The 21192-nt window shown below is 42.9% G+C and overlaps 1 protein-coding gene across 1 annotated transcript in view; it reads right to left on the bottom strand.

The window, feature by feature from the left end:
* The window catches only part of rasgrf1 (Ras protein specific guanine nucleotide releasing factor 1), a 47961-nt gene that overhangs the window by 4141 nt on the left and 22628 nt on the right, over nucleotides 1-21192 (bottom strand). The window contains exons 2-23 of the mRNA XM_013138860.3: nucleotides 17008-17114; nucleotides 15676-15823; nucleotides 13426-13521; nucleotides 13068-13321; nucleotides 12619-12698; nucleotides 12266-12459; nucleotides 11722-11831; nucleotides 11451-11569; nucleotides 10810-10970; nucleotides 10407-10470; nucleotides 10039-10181; nucleotides 9503-9585; nucleotides 9133-9381; nucleotides 6624-6994; nucleotides 6407-6526; nucleotides 4656-4832; nucleotides 4368-4474; nucleotides 4146-4258; nucleotides 3947-4007; nucleotides 3668-3771; nucleotides 3423-3507; nucleotides 3091-3288 (exon numbers count right to left, since the gene is read on the bottom strand). Of these exons, the coding sequence (XP_012994314.2) occupies nucleotides 3091-3288; nucleotides 3423-3507; nucleotides 3668-3771; nucleotides 3947-4007; nucleotides 4146-4258; nucleotides 4368-4474; nucleotides 4656-4832; nucleotides 6407-6526; nucleotides 6624-6994; nucleotides 9133-9381; nucleotides 9503-9585; nucleotides 10039-10181; nucleotides 10407-10470; nucleotides 10810-10970; nucleotides 11451-11569; nucleotides 11722-11831; nucleotides 12266-12459; nucleotides 12619-12698; nucleotides 13068-13321; nucleotides 13426-13521; nucleotides 15676-15823; nucleotides 17008-17114 (3144 nt within the window). The remainder of the gene's footprint in view (nucleotides 1-3090; nucleotides 3289-3422; nucleotides 3508-3667; nucleotides 3772-3946; nucleotides 4008-4145; nucleotides 4259-4367; nucleotides 4475-4655; nucleotides 4833-6406; nucleotides 6527-6623; nucleotides 6995-9132; nucleotides 9382-9502; nucleotides 9586-10038; nucleotides 10182-10406; nucleotides 10471-10809; nucleotides 10971-11450; nucleotides 11570-11721; nucleotides 11832-12265; nucleotides 12460-12618; nucleotides 12699-13067; nucleotides 13322-13425; nucleotides 13522-15675; nucleotides 15824-17007; nucleotides 17115-21192) is intronic.

Raw genomic sequence — 21192 nt, 5'->3', positions numbered from 1 at the left:
ACCTTTCTTTCCCATTCTGACATTCAGTTTGGAGTTCAGGAGATTGTCTTGACCAGGACCACACCCCTAAATGCATTGAAGCAACTGCCATGTGATTGGTTGATAAGATAATTGCATTAATGAGAAATTGAACAGGTGTTCCTAATAATCCTTTAGGTGAGTGTAATTGCAGAATTCAGAAGGTGAAATGTCCACTCCTATGTCTCAATTTTGCAACCCTTTAATGATTTGGAACCATTTACAAAACAATCTTGGTATTTGTATTGATAAGAATGTTTGTTTTGATAAAAAAAAATAGCACAATCCCTACATTTTGGAGAAGATATGAAACATATTTAAAGTAATGTACTTGAAGGGTTTTGTAGTAGCTGATGACATGTAATAAGGATTATGCAAATGAATTGCAGCTAAGAACGAACTGTATTAACACAGATTACAAAAAGCGAATGTTGGGAAAGCTGAGCATACAGTGCATCTGAGCTGTCTGAATAGATACTGCTCTGACTAGGCATAACAAAACCCATTCATTACGATTAAAATAAGTGTTCTGGGTTATTAGCTGTTCAGACTAAATGTTGTATAAGAACATGCCTGGCTGTTGAATAAGCTGGTTCCCAAGCTCAGGACCCTGCGACTTAAACCCTCCCTTTGCACCTCACAAGCAGACCCCAGGTGGTGGGAATGGGCAACCTCACCTCCTATACACTGACCCTGAGCACCGGAGCCCCCCAGGGCTGCGTACTCAGGCCCCTCCTGTACTCCCTGTTCACCCATGACTGCCACACACAGCTCCAACGTGTCATCAGCTGCCATATTCCTTCCGTGCAAGGCATCTACCATACACGATGCCTTAGGAAAGCACGGAACATCATAAATAACTACAACTACCCAAGTTATGGTCTGTTCACACTGCCGCCATCTGGTAGACGTTACCGGAGCATCAGGACACACACTTCCAGACTCACAAACAGTTTTTACCCCCAGACCATAAAGCTTCTCAACCAGCAACACTGATCTATTGATCACATGGACACTTCATATGCTCTGGTCACTTTCTATGTTTGTGCAAATTAGTAAATTTTAATGTATTCATTTATAGGCAATACAACACTTATATTTATAATATTTAAGATTTCTATTCATACTGTCCATATTCCCATTTCTACATTATTTGAAATGTCTTCTAGTCAATATTGTTATGTATATTTTGTATTTTCTGTTATTATGTTTGCTTTATATATTTCTTAATTTTCATGTCACAAGAATTTCTTTGTTCAGAATGATGCATGTTATTCAGTGCACTTATAAAAATAAAGGCCTTTGACTTGTCATGCCACACCTCACAATATTTAATTAATATAAATAAATAGATGACATGAAATGGCCATAAAGTGTGGGGAAAGAAAAAATTGACATTATTTTATAAAATGCATCTGCGGAAAATTACAGTCTTGAAATCATCCATTGCTATGGCTGAAGAGAGCATAAAGAAATGGACAGTTGTGGTTTCCATTTAAATGTCTTTAAGTGTAATTCAGTTGATTATTGATGGCTTTATTTATCTATTTTTTTAATCAAGCATTACGTCATTAAGGGCAAATCCTTTTTCACAATAATGGCCTGTACATAGAAATAGAAATAAACAATAAAATACATGAAATAAAAACACAAAGTTCAATACATAATAAAATATAATACATGCAATTCCCTCCAAAAGGAAGGTTCACGATGCAAACAAGCATGCATCAGCTTGGAATGAGCAACTGTGTCAAGTTGGGCCTGGCAAAATCAGTCAGTGTGGTTGCAGTCATTGTGCAGTATCCTGGTCTAAACCCTGAATGATGCATATTCAAAATACAATTATGAGTCAGAAAAGATCTGTATTCACCAGTGATTCTACACTGCAAAAGATGTGGCCAATGGAACAAGACAATTTAACTATTTTTGAGGTGATATTTGCTTGAAATAAGTGAAATAATCTACCAATGGAACAAGACAAATTACACAATATTCAAGGCATATTTACTAAAAACAAGCAGCATACTCTAGCTTGTTAATAAAATGTTACCTTATTTTAAGGATGGTTAGATGTTTTAACCTGAAAACAAGTGAGATATTTTGTGCAGTGTAGAATCCTTGCCAGACAGGATAATTAAGAGTTTGGGCAATAATTGTCAACATTGCTGGAGTCTCCACCCTTATCAAGTGGAAGAACATGAGCAGCTGTCCTAACTTTTGGAATAAATCCAGAGACTAGAGTCAAATAAAAAATATGGGTCACTGAGCCAGTATTAAATGGAGGTGCATATGTAAGTAAACCCAGCTCCACTTTATCTGCCCCAGTGGACTTCCTATGTGTATGCTAGGAAGGCTTTGAAGACTTTTACATTTACTGTAAACTGGTGAAAACAAAAATATTGGCCATCGTTTTCTGAGAGACCCTGTGCCATTTTGCAACTGCACCCTGCTCCCTCCCTTTGAAAGTTGGAGCAGATTTTATTTCAAATATATAGCAAGCTGAAATAAAATGTTGTGATAATTTTTTTATCAGTATTGAAACCTGTGGCTGAATTAATTTAGTGTGGCAAAGAAGACGAACTACAGTTTTCCAACCTTCTGATTCCTTTTAAAATCAGTGCTTTTCTGACTATTTATGCATAGATGTATTACAACGGCAAGAACGTTTATTGGGGTTGACATCATTATACATATTCAGATACAGTAGCCTTTTAACCCCCTGTTTGAAATCCATATAAACCAAGAGCTAAATATCCAATTCATGGGGGCGGTGGTAAGATCCCCAATTGTTCCACTATGGTGACTGGTTTAGGCTGCACGTTCACATTTCTGGACTCATCCTGAAGAACATTAAAGATTAAAGAATTGATGTTTGTATTAAAGAGATCAATTTGTGTCTTAGGAAATGTGTTAGTCTGACATGATTTCTTAATCTTGGACCTGCAAAGGATATGTTTACTGCTGGTAGAACTTACAGGAGTCTTGGTGCCAGGAGCTATGAAAAACGTAATGTGACACAGCTAAGCTACAAGCCCTCAGTGTATAGGGTGTGTGGTGGGGAAATGGGGTCACCTGCTTGGACACTTTGAGCCAGGTTTTCTTGAGGCGGAACACAGAGCTGCGGTTGAGGGAGGAGGTGATCTCCAGAACAGCGTTGTAGTTATGGAGACAACGGCAGATGTCCGCCACCGCCACCCACTTTTCTATCACTGCCACACGCGTGGTCACGTCCTCACAGCGCAGGATTTCTGTGGCAATCAGGTTACTGATCTAACAGGCAAGACAAACAAGGAGTAGCCACGTTCCTAATGTATAACAACCGATGAAGTTGTGCACTATAACACAAAGTAAAACATGTTCACTGGTTATGTTGTGTTGTGGGGTGGGCATTGTTGGCTGCTTACATCATTAAAGTGCTTTGTTGTTTTCATGATGTATGGTGTCCTTTCATTCTTGTCATTCTTCATCCAACCTTGACCGAAGAACTCTCTGTTAAACAAAATCAGTAGATTAGAAGTAGATAGACATATTGTTCCTTTTCATACAACATACATATGTTATATATATATATATATAAACAAAATTGTCTATCTACTATGCTTTATGTCTGTATGTAGCATCAGCTGAGAATACAACCTTTGACACTCACTCATATGGGATGACCTTAAACACCAGGTGGTCCAGCAGGGTCAGCTGCTCTGCTATCTCCAGGGCAGAATGGCTCTCAAACGGTTCTGCCTTCCCTACAGACGCCTATTACACGCACAACAGAGCATCACCTCTCTCTAACAGGTATCACAACAGCTTCAGCGCTGTTTTACATTCACTAGACATGTCAGAGATTGTGGTCCATTAACTCAATTTACAGAACTTGTACAAAACAGTTCTACTTCTTCATTACTGGCAGACACACAGTCATCCCACTCACCAGCTGTGTCACCTCCTCCAGGCTGATCTGATTGTCACCAGGGTCCTCTTGTGTCAGGGTCCTAACAGAGCAGGCAACAGAGCCACATTCGCATTATGTGCGTGTTTCTCTATACACAATACGTCAATGAAAATCAACAGTTTTCAATCATTTTCCAAAAGCTGTTGAGACAATGGCAATGTTGTTTTGTAATGTTTACCTGATGATATTGGCTGCTGCTTTCCTCTCCTGGGTCAGCAGTTCTGGGTCGTGCATGACCTCCTCCAGAAAGGCTATCACCTTCAGCTTCAGCTCAGTGTTACTCTCAAAGTCCTGGTGTCCCACAAACACACACACAAAAAAAGCTAATTGGCTGGAAACTAGGACACTATTTGACATAGGAACGAGTGAATTCTGGTCACTATGTATCTGGAGGCATTACCTGAGAGTGTTTAGACACCCAGTGCCTCAGAACATTTAGCACTCTGTTGGTTGCAGCCCTTCGGATGACAAACTCTTTGTCCCCATTCCTCTGATCGGTTGGAAACCCTGTGGTGAGCATGGGTTCAAATATGCCGTGGAAATCACACTTACAGTTTAAACACCTGTATAGACTTTCCTCCTCTTGGGGTAACGAAAATGACATGCGTAAGGTTTCTCGTGCGTTGAAAATGAGACATGCCGAAATAGCTTAAATGTGGCCAGTACTGATGTTATGAAGGCTGTCTACCTGTGCTGACCAGGGACATGCGGCGGTACTTCTCCTTGGTGGGCGTGCCCTCATTGGCTCCAGCTGTGGCGATGGCAAAGGCGGAGGCTGCAGAGAGGGCACTGCGGTTGTTGTTGTCCATCTCAGGGCGGCATGACGACATCACTGTACCATTGTTGTAGGAGAACAGAGAGAACTCTACAGGCAGATGGAACACGGCATTATACTAGCTGTAAAATATCACAGGATTCATTTTAGAGAACTTGATTGCTGCAACTTGACACCTTTTAATAGTACTGTAGCTATAAAATGGAGAAGTAATTCTATGCCAAATAAATGAAACTGCTGATTTTGACTTTTCTAAGACATCCTCTAAACCATAATGTCTCACAATCATACCCCACCCCAAATGTTCTATCAGTAAAAGATAAAGTTATGTCCTTACACTCATTCTGGTGGCCTAGGGGTCAAGAGCATGGGGCCAGTAAAAGCTGGTTCTAATCCGAGAGCCAAAATAAATGCACCTCTAACTGCTTGCTGAGATTTAAGAGGTGTCGAACAATGTTTAACAATAAACAATATTGAACCTCTTATGAACCATACGTAATGGGTCTTTTTTTGTTTGTATAATTCATTGTGTAACAGGACATAGTTTTGTTCCTTTCGTGTCCAGTAGGGGGAAGTAGAACACAAGAGCCCCACATTCTCTCAGAACAGAGACCTTACATGAGGCTCTGATAATCATGATGTGTGTTGCTAAATATAACCACTAATATCAGCATAATGGAGGAATGGACTGTTTTTTTCTACAGACTGTACACACTGACTGACAATATAGAGGAAGGAATGTGAGAATTAACTAAAATCAGTTGAGATGCTGAGAGTAATATAACCCTGATCTAAGTACTCTTTATGATGTCAGTTTTGTATTCATCTTTGAATGGGTATATATTCTGTTCTGAGCAACATTGCAAGCTGTTAACTAAAACAGTAATAATAATGTAATTGTATTTTATTAAAATAGAATTATGTATATTGGTATAAACTATATACAATACATATAATATCATCTACATTGGGATGTAATAGATTTTTTAATTAAGAATAATATGTGTCTCAATTTAGAAATGTTTAAATGTATTTAACAGAATATACTAATACAACACTAACAAAGTTAACATTAAATACACTAAAGGTATGTCAAATTGTTTCTGTTAAGATTGTAGGTTTAGTAAATTAGATATTTTTTGGGAAAGCCTTAGTCACTGACTGTATTTTAGCTTACTAAAACAAGCTGGTTACAGGGAGCGGCAGGCAGGGAAACACGCTCATACTGTAGTTGCTATGATGACAAGTATTCCAAACACCTACTCATTCCTCGCATTGGCTTTCCCTGCATGTTCATATTCTCTCTACCACATTACAGACTGTAGAAAATGTATCTCTGTGGCAGGGCATTACACAGAAAACTGAGCATGCCTTCGGTGTATGCACCCGGGCAAACTGTCAAAACAAACATTCTCTGATTGTGGACTGTTTCAAACAGGGATCAAATAAATAATATAAATGTATATAAAAGTAACATTGCCTTGAAAATGCGTGCTTTGGTTTCTTAATTCTGTGTTTTCTTGTCAAACAAAAGAGCCATTGATACATATGGTATTTTGGCCGAGAGGAGCATGCATGTGGATTGCCAGCATGAGATCCAGGTGCTCTGGTATCATGGCACTGAGTGGTAATGACACCACTGGGCTGTCTGGGACACAACGTACCTGAAGAGTTTTTGCCCTTCACGCTTTTTGGGGTGGTTGGCGATTTGACAGGAGATGTTTCTGGGTCTGGGTCATCGCTCTGGTTTGGGTCAATGTTACGTTCTTCTGGAACCGAAATATCTGCTCCAAGAACAAAACAGTTCATTTAATGGGATATTTTAGACCGCTGTCATGATTTACACCCTGGTTTTAAATTCATACAATAAGATTAGCTTACCTTGTTTGGACATTACTGTCTCTTCTACCTTCTCGGCCTTGCCCTCTTCCTCATCAGGGATCTTGCTGGTGATGGGGCTGGTGACATAGAGTTTATTGATGTCCAGGGTGGTCTTGCTGAAGGGGGACATGGACGAGTACATGCTTGCATAGCCGTTGGAGGAGCAGCTGAGGGCGGCCAAGTCCAGAGCCTTGCCCCCAGTGATGATGGGGATGTTGAGGGAGAGTTTACGCCGGCGATTGGGGGACGACGTCTTTGCGATGGCCAGGGGAGGGGGCGAGGAGAACTTACGGCTTGCTCGGGGAGACTTGGGAGGCTCACCGTATAGTAGCTTATTGTTCTGACTGCTGGCGAAAAACAACTCCAGAGACCTACCGATGGGAAAAAGATTTCCTTTTATTGTAGTCATAATAATTGACTGTAGCTACTGTAGGTACTGCAGCTCTTCGGTATGTTGCAAAGAACAAAGAGATCAGAAACATTTGGTATTGATTAATCAACGTATCGTCAACAGTGACAATGCAAGCCAACATGGTGGTCCCACCACTCTGCTCGTCTTTTATGAATATGATACTACGTTGCAGAAATGGGGACGTGGGCATGGCGACGTGGGCATGGGGACGTGGGCATGGGGATGTGGGCATGGGGATGTGGGCATGGGGATGTGGGCATGGCAACGTGGGCATGGGGACGTGGGCATGGCAACGTGGGCATGGGGATGTGGGCATGGGGATGTGGGCATGGCAACGTGGGCATGGGGATGTGGGCATGGCAACGTGGGCATGGGGACGTGGGCATGACAACGTGGGCATGGGGATGTGGGCATGGCGACGTGGGCATGGGGACGTGGGCATGGCAACGTGGGCATGGGGACGTGGGCATGGCAACGTGGGCATGGGGAGGTGGGCATGGCGACGTGGGCATGGGGACGTGGGCATGGCGACGTGGGCATGGGGACGTGGGCATGGGGACGTGGGCATGGGGAGGCAGTTCTCCCTGGTCTGAGCCTGGGAGCTGGGCTCACACTCCCCGGCCAGAGTCGGGGTCTGCTCTGCTCTGGCCAACAACAGGCACCATAAATATTTCATACTATAGATCCTCTGCAGAACAGGAGAGGGCGTGGTCCTGCAGCAGAGAGGCCGGTTGCTAAGGTGACAGTGACAGAGCCCCGCTGAGACACTCTCGGGCAGGCAGGCGAAGAGTCTGGGCCCAATTACTGTGTTCTCACACAGAACGCACACCACACTGACATGACCTCTCCCCAGCTCTCCTCACCTCACCTCCCCTCGCACACACATGGAGGCACACATACCCACGCATGCATAGTGCACACACACACACACACACACACACACACACACACACACACACACACACACACACACACACACACACACACACACACACAGGACACAGTAAAGACTTAATACTGTGGGATGTGAGGGAATCAGTGGAGGGCTACAGGAAAAGAGGCAGCGAGAAGAGGCCAGAGGCTGCTGGGCCTGTCAGGGGATGTTATAATCATCAGCCTTCTTTACTGTGTCGGGGATATGGCATGGAAACATACTCCCTGTCAAGGGTTTATCATGAATCTGACAGTAGCTTACAGGCAGAACACTAACATGCTGTGTTTCATATTGCAGTACACCTGCTGTAATATGAATACAGTATCAAGTACTGTGTAATGACATATAGTATAATGCTGTAAAACTGACTGCATTTCACACTGCAAAATGGAAAATACTACAGAATGAATCAGTGGATGAATTACTTAAATGAATTGAGAGGAGGGATATGTATGGAAGTATTTTACGTGGATTGCTTCAAGCAAGTTGCCTGCTAAGTAAGGCGTTACGTGGTGTTATGTGGTCTTTTATATCACTTGAATTTCTTGGCCTTAGCAAATGCTTCTGAATTGGCAGGAACTACGGGTCAAAACAGAACAAAAGATCATGTCATAATGCTCAACTACGGAAAGGTTTCAGACTTGCTGCCACTCCAATATGTAAACAGATGTGGGACTATAACCACATATGAACAAGAATTCTCACTCAATAGAGCAACAAATAGTGCAGTGACATAGCCTCTTACTACACAAAATATTTTCATGAGGCATAAGAGATAAGAATAAAATCCATCCACTAGCGGTCAGAAAGGTTTTTCGTTTTTTAAATGTCCCACGGGGAGGAATTACAGTGCAATTTGAAACGCACAGACACATTTTCCCACGATTCTCCATAATATACAATATACTACGAAAAAGATTTTTATGACCAGCATACACCCAGACCATTCTGCTGCTGGATGTGCCCCGCACCATTCCATCACAGTAAATCGTCTCTTTAACACACATAATTAACACATTTAGGAACAATAACTATGTCATTATAGGTCACATTTCATTAAAAAAATCGAACAACACTCGGCAGTTACTGCCAAAGCACTATGCATATGTTGGCCAGAGTCTAAATTGTAAAGCACGAGCAGCTCCTACTGCATATGGCTTTACCGGGCTGGGATGGCACTGATGGGCTTCTTGTAGATGGTGATGAGTTTGTCTAGCACCACGTCGGCCCGTGTGAACACACGGTAGGAGTGCAAGAAGGTGTTGAGGAAGTCGATGGAGAGGAACCGCAGGTCGGTCAGCCTCTCCAGTAGTCTCTCCACACTGGCGTAGCGGATCTGCAGCACCTTACACGAGTTCATCATCTTACTGAAGCGGATGTCCACGTCGTCGCAGTACAGGCTGGCGTCTGACCTGCTCACAGGGAGACACACAAACACACAACGGCCCTGAAACAACACCGAGGAGCCGGGGACGTGAGCACAATCCATAGGTTTCATGTGAGGGCTTGGCTGTGCTGGTGAACGGGGCTTACTTGATCATCTGTGGCACGGTGACTTTGGAGTTCTCCTCGAATGCGTTCATCATGAGCCCATTGCAGCGGATGTTGTCTATGCACTGTGAGAGAGAAGGGACATGGAAGGTCTGAGCACAGGCCTTCTACAGGCTCCCAGCTGGAGACAAGACACCCAGGCCCCACGCCTCCCTGCTGGAGACAGACACCCAGGCCCCACGCCTCCCTGCTGGAGACAGACACCCAGGCCCCAAGCCTCCCTGCTGGAGACAGACACCCAGGCCCCAAGCCTCCCTGCTGGAGACAGACACCCAGGCCCCACGCCTCCCTGCTGGAATCAGAGACCCAGGCCCCAAGCATCCCAGCTGGAGACAAGACACCCAGGCCCCACGCCTCCCTGCTGGAGACAAGACACCCAGGCCCCACGCCTCCCTGCTGGAGACAGACACCCAGGCCCCACGTCTCCCTGCTGGAGACAGACAGGCACCCAAGCCCTGTGTCTCCCTGTTGGAGATAAACGGACATGATGCAGGTACTGGACAGCAGAGCTGACATACCTGGCTGATGTCACTGGTCCAGGCAGATTTCTCTTGCCGTGAAGAGGCCACCAGGATAACTGTGAACGACTGGCCTTCCTTAGGCTCTACCACAATCTTAAAGTCCAGGTGCTCCATGTCCTGTACACCCTTATCTGGTTTGGCTTTGGGCAAGAAAAATAATTAAAAAAATGAATAGGGGAACTTGATATTAATTATTATTATTATTATTATTATTATACAAATAAGAGGTGTATTGTGCTTAGGATAAACAGGTGAAAGTAGTTGTAAGACTCCATAAAATCGTACCTTATGTTACACCCTACATACAGTAATTGTACATTATGCAGCAGAGCATTTCGCTGGGCTAGGAATGAACCGGTGCTTACACTCATCATCTGTCCCCTCTGGGTCTTCCAGAAGAGTGCAGTCAATAAGAGAGAGCACGCCATTCTGAGAACAACATACAATATGCATTAGCATGCTCATGACCACAATCACCACTGAACAATCAATAACAATATCACTTACATTATCCTGTAGCACAACACCTTTTAACATCTTCCACCACAGGTCAATAAACTAACTAAATCAACACCCACATTTTCAGCAATAAAAGATTTCCTCAAGAATGAGCCGATTTTTTAAAAGGACCAATATAAAATGTATCGCGATGCACAAAAAAATCAGCTGCAACTCGGACTCCATGAATGAAATCTGGCTGTACATTACGACCTGGGAGTGTGTTGAAGGATGTGTGGCTAGAGAGACTACAGCTCATGGCAGGCCCACCTTGGTGAGATGCAGCTTCCCTCCAGAGCCCCTCGTGCAGATGATGACATGCTTGGAGAAGAGGAAGCACTGTCTCTCGCCCTCCTTCTTCAGAGACAGAGAGCCCAGTCGCCCACGGGTGATCTTGCCCTTCTCACTCATTGGCACCTGAATGAGAGAGCCTACACGGCCAGAGGGGGAGAGACACAGTGGGTGGCACGGTTGACTATGAGTTTCCACAGATCTGCTGTAAGATTGGTCGAGGTCCATCCTGCCCTGTTCACTAACTGGTGGTGGGGGGGGTGAATACAGAGCGGTTAGGGTTGAGCTCAGCCATGCTTAGCCTCTTCGTCTCTGCACGTCAGTGACCGTTGGGGTTGTATGACATTTACAGTCCCTGACTCACCACTGGATGGCCTCCTAACGGTCTAATTACCCTTGGAAATGAAAGAGTCGACCCACTTTCATTACTCGCTGTTCGTCAGAGGAAGACGGGATTATAAGGCCCAAATCGTCTTTTTAGAGGCTCAGTCGGGATATTGAGGTTTGAAGTTTAAGAACCCAAAGTGGCTGGCGGTCAGACAGTTGAAAAAGTTCAACTGTATCATTTTGTTTCTTAGCTGGATCTGGGCTTCCTTTGTGGATGGTTTCTGAGAGCTTACCTTGTCTGACGAATGTCTGGCTGGTGTCAAGCAGGATCTCACAGCCCTCTACGATCATGCGCTCAATAGCCAGGTTCTTCCTGATGTTCTCTGTCTCGCTCACCTCGTCATGCATTATTCTGGGGGCAGGAAAGTTCACATTCTCATGTTTGAAATGTCACTGAATTCAAATTAAATTTTGTCATACTGTGTTTTGTGTTAAAACACGTAAAAGACGATAAACTAAGGGGTCCAGTGTTCTGCATTTGTGCTATAATGTGGTTGGGAATACCTGGACAGCTCCTCTAGCTTCGACTTGGCGTAGTCCAAACTAGTCCTCTCCACATGCTCATGTGGTGTGTGGGCCAGGAGCTCATGGAGAGTGAGAATGTATCGGGGAATCTGGAGTGACAGGTTATGAATAGGGGCAGGTGAGTCACACACACTTGCATTCAACATTGTGTGCGCACACACACACACACACACACACACACACAAACACACTCATAGCGAGCAGATCAGTGGGGAGCTCTATGCACAGTCATCAGCATAAATGTATTACCAACACAGCAGAGGCGAAAGCAGACCCTGGTGGGGCAGGACGCAGTGAAACTGCACGCCGTGGCAGAACAAAAGCCATTACGAAACCCTGAGAGTCACAAGCAAACGCTTCACGTGCTTCTAAAAAACACCACAGGGATAAGGCACGTGAGATAAATGGCCGCTGTTGTCGGTGATCGGTGGAGAAGCCGTTGACAGAACAAAGTGGGCTGTTGGAGCTGAGATGTGGGGCCCGGCCAGTCAATCATAAGGCGTCAGTGTTCTGTACAACCCACCTGGAACATGGGGTAAGTGAGAAAGGTCTCCAGAGTCCTCTCCTCACAGTCAGGCTTGGCTTCATACTGCTTCAAAAGCTTGTCAAAGTCTCGGTTCTGCTTACAGTGGGCCAGGATCTGCAGACTGTACTGGTGGTTCCTTACAAACTCCTGGTAGATGTTTAGCATGGGCAGGAGAATGTCAAACAGGTCAGCTGTGGAGAGAGAGGAACAAAAAGTGAGCGAGAGATAATGATGAACTTCAATAACTGATGAATGTTACTGAGGACAATGGGGACATATTATTATCATAATTACACATTGATGCTTTGGAGTAAGCCCCAAAAAATATTGTCTGAGTTTAGTCAGCTTACCCAAAACTAATGTGGGCCAGCTTGCTATCCTTGCTTTCAAGCCTTGGTAGAATATTTGATGCAGAAACATGATGGTCTCACTAAAGAAAACAAAAAATCAACAAGACTATAAGCGTCCACTGGAAGACAAACAAGCATAGCTATGTGAAAAAGATTCAACAGTAAATGTCTTCACGTCCAAGCGTGCTTCACAAGTATGGTGACAAGATGTTATTGCAAAGAGGAATGTTCTAAATTCACTTATCTAGACCACACTTAAAAATGTAAATGAAGAAACTTTAAAAAGTGTGTTTCTGACCCAACATAATAGCATAACATCTTAGGTCCTTGTGACTAATGCAGTAACGCAAAAACAACTCATACCACATCAGGACAGTCATTTCACTTGTCCCTGATAGACAGGTGAGAGGAAGCTGAGTGATCGGGCGTGATCATCCACAGCAGCAAACCTGTTGAGGAAGATGCTGCTGACATCATCATGGGTGATGGGCGGTTTCTTTGAGCTGGCAGCCATACGGAGCGGTCGAAGGAAGTTGTTCACCAAGATGTGGAGCTGCTGGACATACTCAGCCTCAGAATCCAGCATACTGAACACAACCTGGTTCCTCTTCCTCATGCTCTCGGCGTGGGGCGACCGGATGTAGTCCTGGATGATGGTCTTCCACTTCCTCCTGCACATCCAGCCCCGCAGAAAACTCTGCACCTAGTGGAGCAGAGCAATCACCTGGGTTGGAATGGCAGTTGTTCCCCCGCGACACTGGAAAATATGTACCCCTCAAACAGAAAATGTTTTTTGAAGGTATTCACTTTTTTGATTTTCTTTAGTTCAGTGTCATCGTTTTCGTTGGGCTCAGTAGCTGGGCTTGACTGAATCTTCTCATTGTCTTTGTGCAGCCCGGAAATCTGCCAGAGAAGGAATGCACAAGGATAAACCAATCATCATCAACAACCTGGTATCTCCTCACAGGTTTTCTCCTCACTTCCCAGCATATTTACAAAGTGACTGAGTCAAATGAGACTAGTAGATATATCCAAGCTGCCAGCTTTGACATGTGATGGTGGCGGCAGTACTAACACTCTTCACTTGGCTAGTATCTCTACATCAACATTCACTTCAATTGGTTCGACATGGAGCCTCACACGGGGCATTACTCTGCTGCTGTACTGTACTTTGAAAAACCATTAATGTGTCGCACAAAAGGAGCTGCCACTGTCTGAAGGCAAGTGTCCCCCATTTACTTTATATAATGAAACCAGTTCATGCATATTCAGCACATCATTTCATTTCAAACCCCACATTTGCACATTAAAGTCAAATGACTATTTGATCTGAAGACTACAGCAGGGGAGCATAGCGCTGTTGGAGGGATTGTTTTGAGTTGAGATGCAAAGTGAAGCATGGTGGGTCTACACCAGTGATGTAAGGTGAAGAAAGCAGAATTACTGGTAAAGATTTTTATTCATTCCAGCCAGCAAATCATGATGGGAAAATGTTCCCCCCAAAAATATACTCCAAATGCCGTTAAAAAGTCCCACTCAAATATTGAATATTTTCTTTTCATAACCGGCCAGATGTTTATAATGAACACAAACGGGATCAACCCCATAAACACTTAGCTGAAAGCTACACATCAGCATCAACTTTTGCTATTGATCTATGTCCATTTGTTTTCTGATAGAGCATGGCAGAGGAATGTACAAATTGAAAAAATCCAATGTGTGCAACACTGAAATCTAGTTCAGCAAAGGGGTTGCGGCGGTACGCATAGCACTCCATTGGAATGATAGGACTTCCACCACAACAAATATTGCTTGACACATTCTGTGTTTCCCCTGGTCTGAGAAGTTAAACACAGACTGTCAAGTTTAATTTAAGGGTATTAACTGTACATCCATAAACCTTGAACAGGGAAAGAATTACAGCCCATTTGATACATTGTCCACCGTATTTTATGGGACCAAATGTAATTGGACGAATTAACCTAATCATAAATACAGTCACCATTTACTACTTGGTTTCAGACCCTTTCTATTCTTTGACTGCCTGATGTCTGCCACCCATAGACATTACCAGATGCTGGGTATCTTCTCTGGTTATGCTCTGCCAGACAGGCGTGTACTGCAGCCTTCTTCGCTTCCGGTTTGCTCAGTTGGATTTAGGTTGGGTGATTGATTTGGCCAGTCAAGAACATTCCCATTCTGGGTTCATTGTCCTGCTGCAAGGTGAAGGGCCGTCAAGTGAATTTAGGGGAACTGGGTGGTATTGGAGCAGACAAAATGTTTCTGCTACACTACAGAATTCATACCGCAGCTGCCGTCAGCAGTCACATCATCAATGAAGACAAGTGAGCCAGTTCCAGTGGCAGCCATACAGGCCCAAAACAGAACACCCCCTCCACCATGTTTCATAGATAAGTTCTGTTTTCCCTCCACATTTTCCTCCTGCCATCCTTCGGTTACATGTTATATTTGTCTCATCTCTCCACCATACCTTTTTTCCGAACTCTAAAGGCTCTATTTGTTATTTCTTCAATTCTTATCATCTGGGAATGGTAGTGGTTAACATGTCCATGCCCTTCTCCTGGAGAGGTTTTCGGATCTGCGGGACAGTTCTATGTTTTTTTCATTATTATGGTGGGAATTCTTTGGATATCCACTGTAGAGGACTTCCTTGGTCTAACAGTTCGTTTGCTGAGCTAACCACTGTAATCTTTCCTGTTCTTAATGCACCAAACAGTCAAATGTTTGACTATGTTTCTGATTAATTTATTCTGATTTATCGTCATCATTTTTGAATTGTTGTGCTACTCAACTAAGTTTGGGATATCAAAAAATGCTAAAACAAACAAGAAGTTCCATCATCTTTGTTTGCAGAGAAGAATGTCCTCCTTTTAGAAATGTTTGTGATGTAACAAATTTAGTCCAAATGACCAGGGTCAAAAACTTCAAAGCATTCCCATTGGGTCCCAACGATTCTTTCAGATGACCCACAGAATCAAAACCAGCAAATACGATCAGCACATTCCTCATCCACAGAATCATTATTATTAATATTACCTCAGATTTTAGCCGTTCAATCTCTATTTCCCCATCCTCTATCTGTTGTCGAAGTTGCTTAGCAACCATTTTCTCTGTCTCCACAATCTGGAGTAGATGGAGATACTTTTGCATGAGCGTCTCATGCTCCGTGGCCAGGTTTCTGTAACTGTGGACAAAAAACACACCCAATCATAACATGGACTGGTTGGACATCAAGGGTACATTGTGGATATGAGTGCACAGGACCTTGTTCTTATCCAACCCCTATTCAACCCTACACTCCATATAGGATATGCATTTGAACACACTGCAATAACCACTTCACTATGTTTCCCTCCCCTCAGAGGTCCAGACACTCAAGACTGGACTCTATGCAAGACTTCCTCACAGACACATGAATCCACACAGCCCCTTACACTCATACAGTGTATGAAGATCTATTTATAGTCTTTTAGTGGAGTGCAGTAAATATTAATATCAGTTCTGCTCACTGAAGTGTAGCTACAGAAGGCCAACTTCACTACATGTCTTGGCAGACAGGCAACCAAAAGACAGCAGGCAAATGTGTTTAAAATTACAAACCCAAAGACATAATTGACTAGAGCTGGGCAATATGGACAAAAGACACCCACTGTGATAACTTGACTGAATTGATGTGATAACACTAAATAGCACAAAAAGTTTTTAACATTAATGTGCACTAACAACTTTAAGCTATTTCTACTAGTTTGATTGTTGTGGCAATCAATGGTCCCATTCGTTATTACCCATATTATCATTTCTAATATATTGTATACCTCATTACCAACAGTAGCTAAACATCTGCTATGGCCTGTATGGTCTAATCGATATATACATCTCCGGAAAAAATTAAGAGACCACTCCACCTTTTTCTTTCCTTTCCAAAAAAGTTGAAAAGAAATTTTTTGAGTGAGGAACAGAAGGGTTAAAATTAAGAGACCACTGCAAATTGAACACTTCTGTTCCTCACTCAAAATTGTAAAACTTATGAGCACAACTGTATATATACAGCTCCGGAAAAAATTAAGAGACCACTTCACCTTTTTCTTTCCTTTCCAAAAAAGTCGAAAAGGAAGGTTTTGAGTGAGGAACAGAAGCGTTCAATTTGCAGTGGTCTCTTGATTTCAACCCTTCTGTTCCTCACCCAAAATCATCCTTTTCAATTTTTTTGGAAAGGAAAGAAAAAGGTGCAGTAGTCTCAGATTTTTTTCCAGAGCTGTATTGTGGTTTAATGTCCCAGCTCCATAAAGACCACCAATCATTACAACATTACAGCAGTACATCACCCTTCACCTTATTTAATTTAATTTAAAGGCAGAAGCCTGGTACCTGGCATGTGTTATTGCAGCCACCCATTCATCGCATTCCTTTACATCCTCCGTACGCAACTCCAGGGCTTTCTGATTTTCATGGGTGAAATTTACGGTGAAGTAGTACTGAAACAAACAGAAAAACAAGGGTTGGTTGAATTAGCTCGGAAATAGTCTGTTTACATCCAGGGTGCATCCTGCAATGTTCCAGTTTTCCTGCTTAACATGACTGTATTTGCTATCACACTAGTTTGGAACAGAGGAAATATGTCTGCTTATGTCACATTCTTATTCACATTTTGGGCACATCCCACAAACAAAATACAGCTCTGGGAAAAAATAAAGAGACCACTGCACCTTTTCTTTCCTTTCCAAAAAAGTTGAAAGTTTTGAGTGAGGAACAGAAGGGTTCAATTTGCAGTGGTCTCACATTGTGTCTATTTTTTTCTTCTAATTTTACCTAGCAAGAACACATCCTCCTTTAATGTAAGGGTATGGCAGCAACCAGGGAAAACTGCCTTGTTAAAGGACAGAAGAAAATATTTTGGGGAGCAACTTACAGTTACAAGTCAGGTGTTCTAACCGCTAGTTTACTGTACCTGCTGCCAAGGATTGACGGTTGAATAGTGAGGTTGTATGAGATGGTTGGACTGTGATGCATCTTATGGTGGTTAAATTGTGAGGTACAATGTAGTATTTGTTCCATGGACATCACTGGATAGAAAATGTAAGATGGTTGCCAAGGCATCACCATAGTGTAATGTGCAAACACAGTAGCTCCATTGTTCTTGGTCATAACGATTTGTTTGCTAAGTATCGTGCTCCTCAATGGGGAGTAGTGATACCTCACTGGGACGAGCGAGATGTTCTGTATAGGTCACATTTTCCTTGTTTTAGATTTATTTAGATTTGGGTCCTCAACAGTAGATTAAAACCTGTACACAACTTGTGTGGTAAAAAAGGTAATAGGGTATTTGTGCTCCCTGTGTAGGGGTTGAATCAAGAGCCGTTGGCCCAGAGGCTCATAGAGCTCATCCACCCTGGGAGCGATGAGGAGGTAAGAGGCACACACATACACCCTCTCTCTACTGCGGACTAGGTCACTGTTAAAGGTGTCATACTGTTTGTGTGTTTGTGTTTCAGAGACAGTCCAATGCTTCTCAGACTTATTGTGACGTCATCCCTCTGAGCAGAGACCAAGCTAATCAGCAACAAAACAATTCTGAGGCTGACCCGCTGCTCGCTGTGCTGGAGTTGTAAGTCATGATACATGCACAAAACCTAAGTAAATCAACAGAAATATATACGGATTAATAGCCAGATAGCTACTTATAAAGTGTATAACAATATAATAGCTGCTAGCTAGTTAGAGACAAAAATGTGTGGGCAGTACCAACTTCTAATTCAACTATGCACCACACCAGGACATTTCAGGGTATCAGAGGTCAGGTTGGAGTTACCACCAAACTACATTTAGGATCTTTTTGCTGACTCTTAGAAAGAGCAAGTAATGGATCACAAGGGTTTGCGAGTTTTTGTCATAACAAAGAGTACGATATGAGACCAAGTTTACCATCTACGGCACAGGTGTCAAACCGGTTCCACAAAGGGCCGAGTGTCTGCAGGTTTTTGGTTTTTCCTATAAATTGGTTCCTAGTTCATACCTACACAACCAGGTGAGGGTAGAAACTAACCAATCAGTGACCTAATTAACCAATCAAGTACAAGGAGAGAGCAAAAACCTGCAGACACTCGGCCCTCCGTGGAACCGGTTTGACACCTCTGATCTACGGGCTTGAATACATGCTACTGTAAGGCCAGTAGTCGCAAGAAGGACTATAGGACTACAACTCTGTAAACAAGACTTTGACGTTTATTAGCCTATTGCCACAAATCTTAGAGGAGAAACACAAGTGATCCCACCCGTGTTGCCAGATTTGATTGACTGTAAATCACCCGCAGACTCCAGAACCTATAAAACCCTATCTGTAAATCGACCCACCCAAGCCCATTTTTGCCCACACACCGCCATTAAAAATAGCCCAATTGAGTGGGAAACCACCCCATCTGGCAACACTGGATCCCACACAGTGCTAAACTGTTCTACCTAGTGATGGCCAAACAAGGCTTCATTAGCGTTATTTTAGTAGCAGGATATTATGCTGGCAGCACCATATCATTGGCAGATTTTCTATATCACAATAAACGCCATAATAGAAATGTATAAAGCAATATTGTTAACAATATAGTCTGTTAAAAAGAACAGACAAGAACAATACTAGAACAGACATTAAACATAAAATGTACAGACTAGATTGTTAACTATACTGCCTAATACAGTTCAATGATCGCTTTTATTTAGAAAAAGAAAACCTGAGTTAGTGCTGCTAGCATAATATCCTGCTGCTAGAAGAACAGTAATGAAGCCTTGAATGGCCATCACTAGCATAGACATCATATATAAAGGCTAGAAGTCTCATGGCGCAGTCACTTCCGGCATCACCAGCGGCCATCTTGTCACAGGCCGGCTTCCAGGCGGGCTCTGTGGTACCGGATGTAAGGCGAGTGATCAGCACGAACACAAATACTCTCATCTCGCTGAAACCTTGACTGATTTACAAACGGTTTGGTTTCTTACAAACGTTATTAATGTGGCTATAATTCTGAATGTTTGAAAATGTTGAAAGTGCAGCTTTTCTTTTCTAAAAACTACTTAATCGTGCAGCATAGTTGTATCAGGTCTACTTGTGCAAGATATCAAGGCAGATATCACAATCGAGCTGTTCGATTATAAAGGTCTTACTGACACCAATAACGATTTTATGACAACTAATCTTTTGTCTAAATTACAATATTTGTGGATGTGGTTGTAGTAATTTGCTGGCTAATAACAAAAAGCTTTGAGTGAGACCTATGGCAGCTAACGTTACAGTTTAACTGCTAACCAGCAAAGTTGCACATGATTTTCAATTAGGTTGGTTCCTGTGCTGCTTGAAGGACAGCGATATGTCCTGACCTACAGGTTCAGCCAGGACCACTTGGAGCTTCTCTTCAACTCCATCAGAGCATCTGGTAGGGTTCATAATTTATATTTACCAGCTGCAACACTAAGTGACACAGTGTCAGCAAATGCTTGTATTGTTTTCAGTTTGTCGGTCCATATGTTTTTTTACTTTTGGTAACATGTTTTCTGACAGACATACACCCTAACCCTAAGACATACACAATACCTGGAAGTGTCACAAACCATTTTGAGTATTTAGAAAAATGCCTGTGTTTGTCTATTTGTTTGCAGAACTAATCATCACTGATACAGTCTGAATTGTATGATAATGTCATTCAACTTATTTTATGTGGAAAGATCATTCAGGGATGGCTAGTTCTAATAAATATTTTTTTATAAAAAAAAATGTAAGCATAAAACATTTTAAAGCATGTATTGAATATCTGTGTACTATACTCGTATATCTATTTTTTTTTTTTTTTTACGGTGGCTGGAATAACAACCCTAATGCCAACCAGTTCAAGTACATCTTTAGGATGTAATGCTGATGGCCCAGTGTGGGGTTGTTAAACCATGCAGAGGCAATGTGACGGCACCGGATGACACAGAGTCCCTACCAGCTGTCATCGATACCTCTACAAGCCTGTCAGCTGTAGATGTGTCCTCTGCAGCAGGAGGAGAAGATCTTCCATCCCCGTTTGCTGACATTCCTGCCCTAGTACATGACCACTGCTACCTTCCCGTCCACTTAGATGGTCTTGTGGACAACACTCTCGTGTAAAGGCTAACAAAGTCGATTTTCCCTATAACCAAAAGTGCCAATAGTCAAAATCTGGGGAAAAACAATCTCACAATTGTCCAAAAAGAGTGTTCCCTTAATATCTCCATGCTTATTAATGATTATTGTTATAAGTTATGATATTACTAACTCAAATTTCAGGATTTGTTGTGCGACAGGCTCTGAAGAAGCTATCGTGTGATGTCTGCCGTGCCAGCCTGGTGACAGATGCTGCATCTGCCATCAAGGACCAGAGCTACCACCTGCTGACTTTAAAAAACAATGGAGGTCTGGTGATTCCATCAGAGGGAACCGTGATGGTCGTCAGGGCAGCAGAGTGGGTCATTCGGCAGTCATCAGGCAGTACCAGACGATCACAGCCCATCAAATTGCTTGAGGTTTTTTACATTGGCCGAAAAAGG

Source organism: Esox lucius, chromosome 19 (assembly GCF_011004845.1).
Source record: "Esox lucius isolate fEsoLuc1 chromosome 19, fEsoLuc1.pri, whole genome shotgun sequence".
NCBI lineage: Eukaryota > Metazoa > Chordata > Actinopteri > Esociformes > Esocidae > Esox > Esox lucius.
The sequence above is the reverse complement of the archived record's forward strand: the minus strand, read 5'-3'. Positions and strand labels throughout refer to the sequence as shown.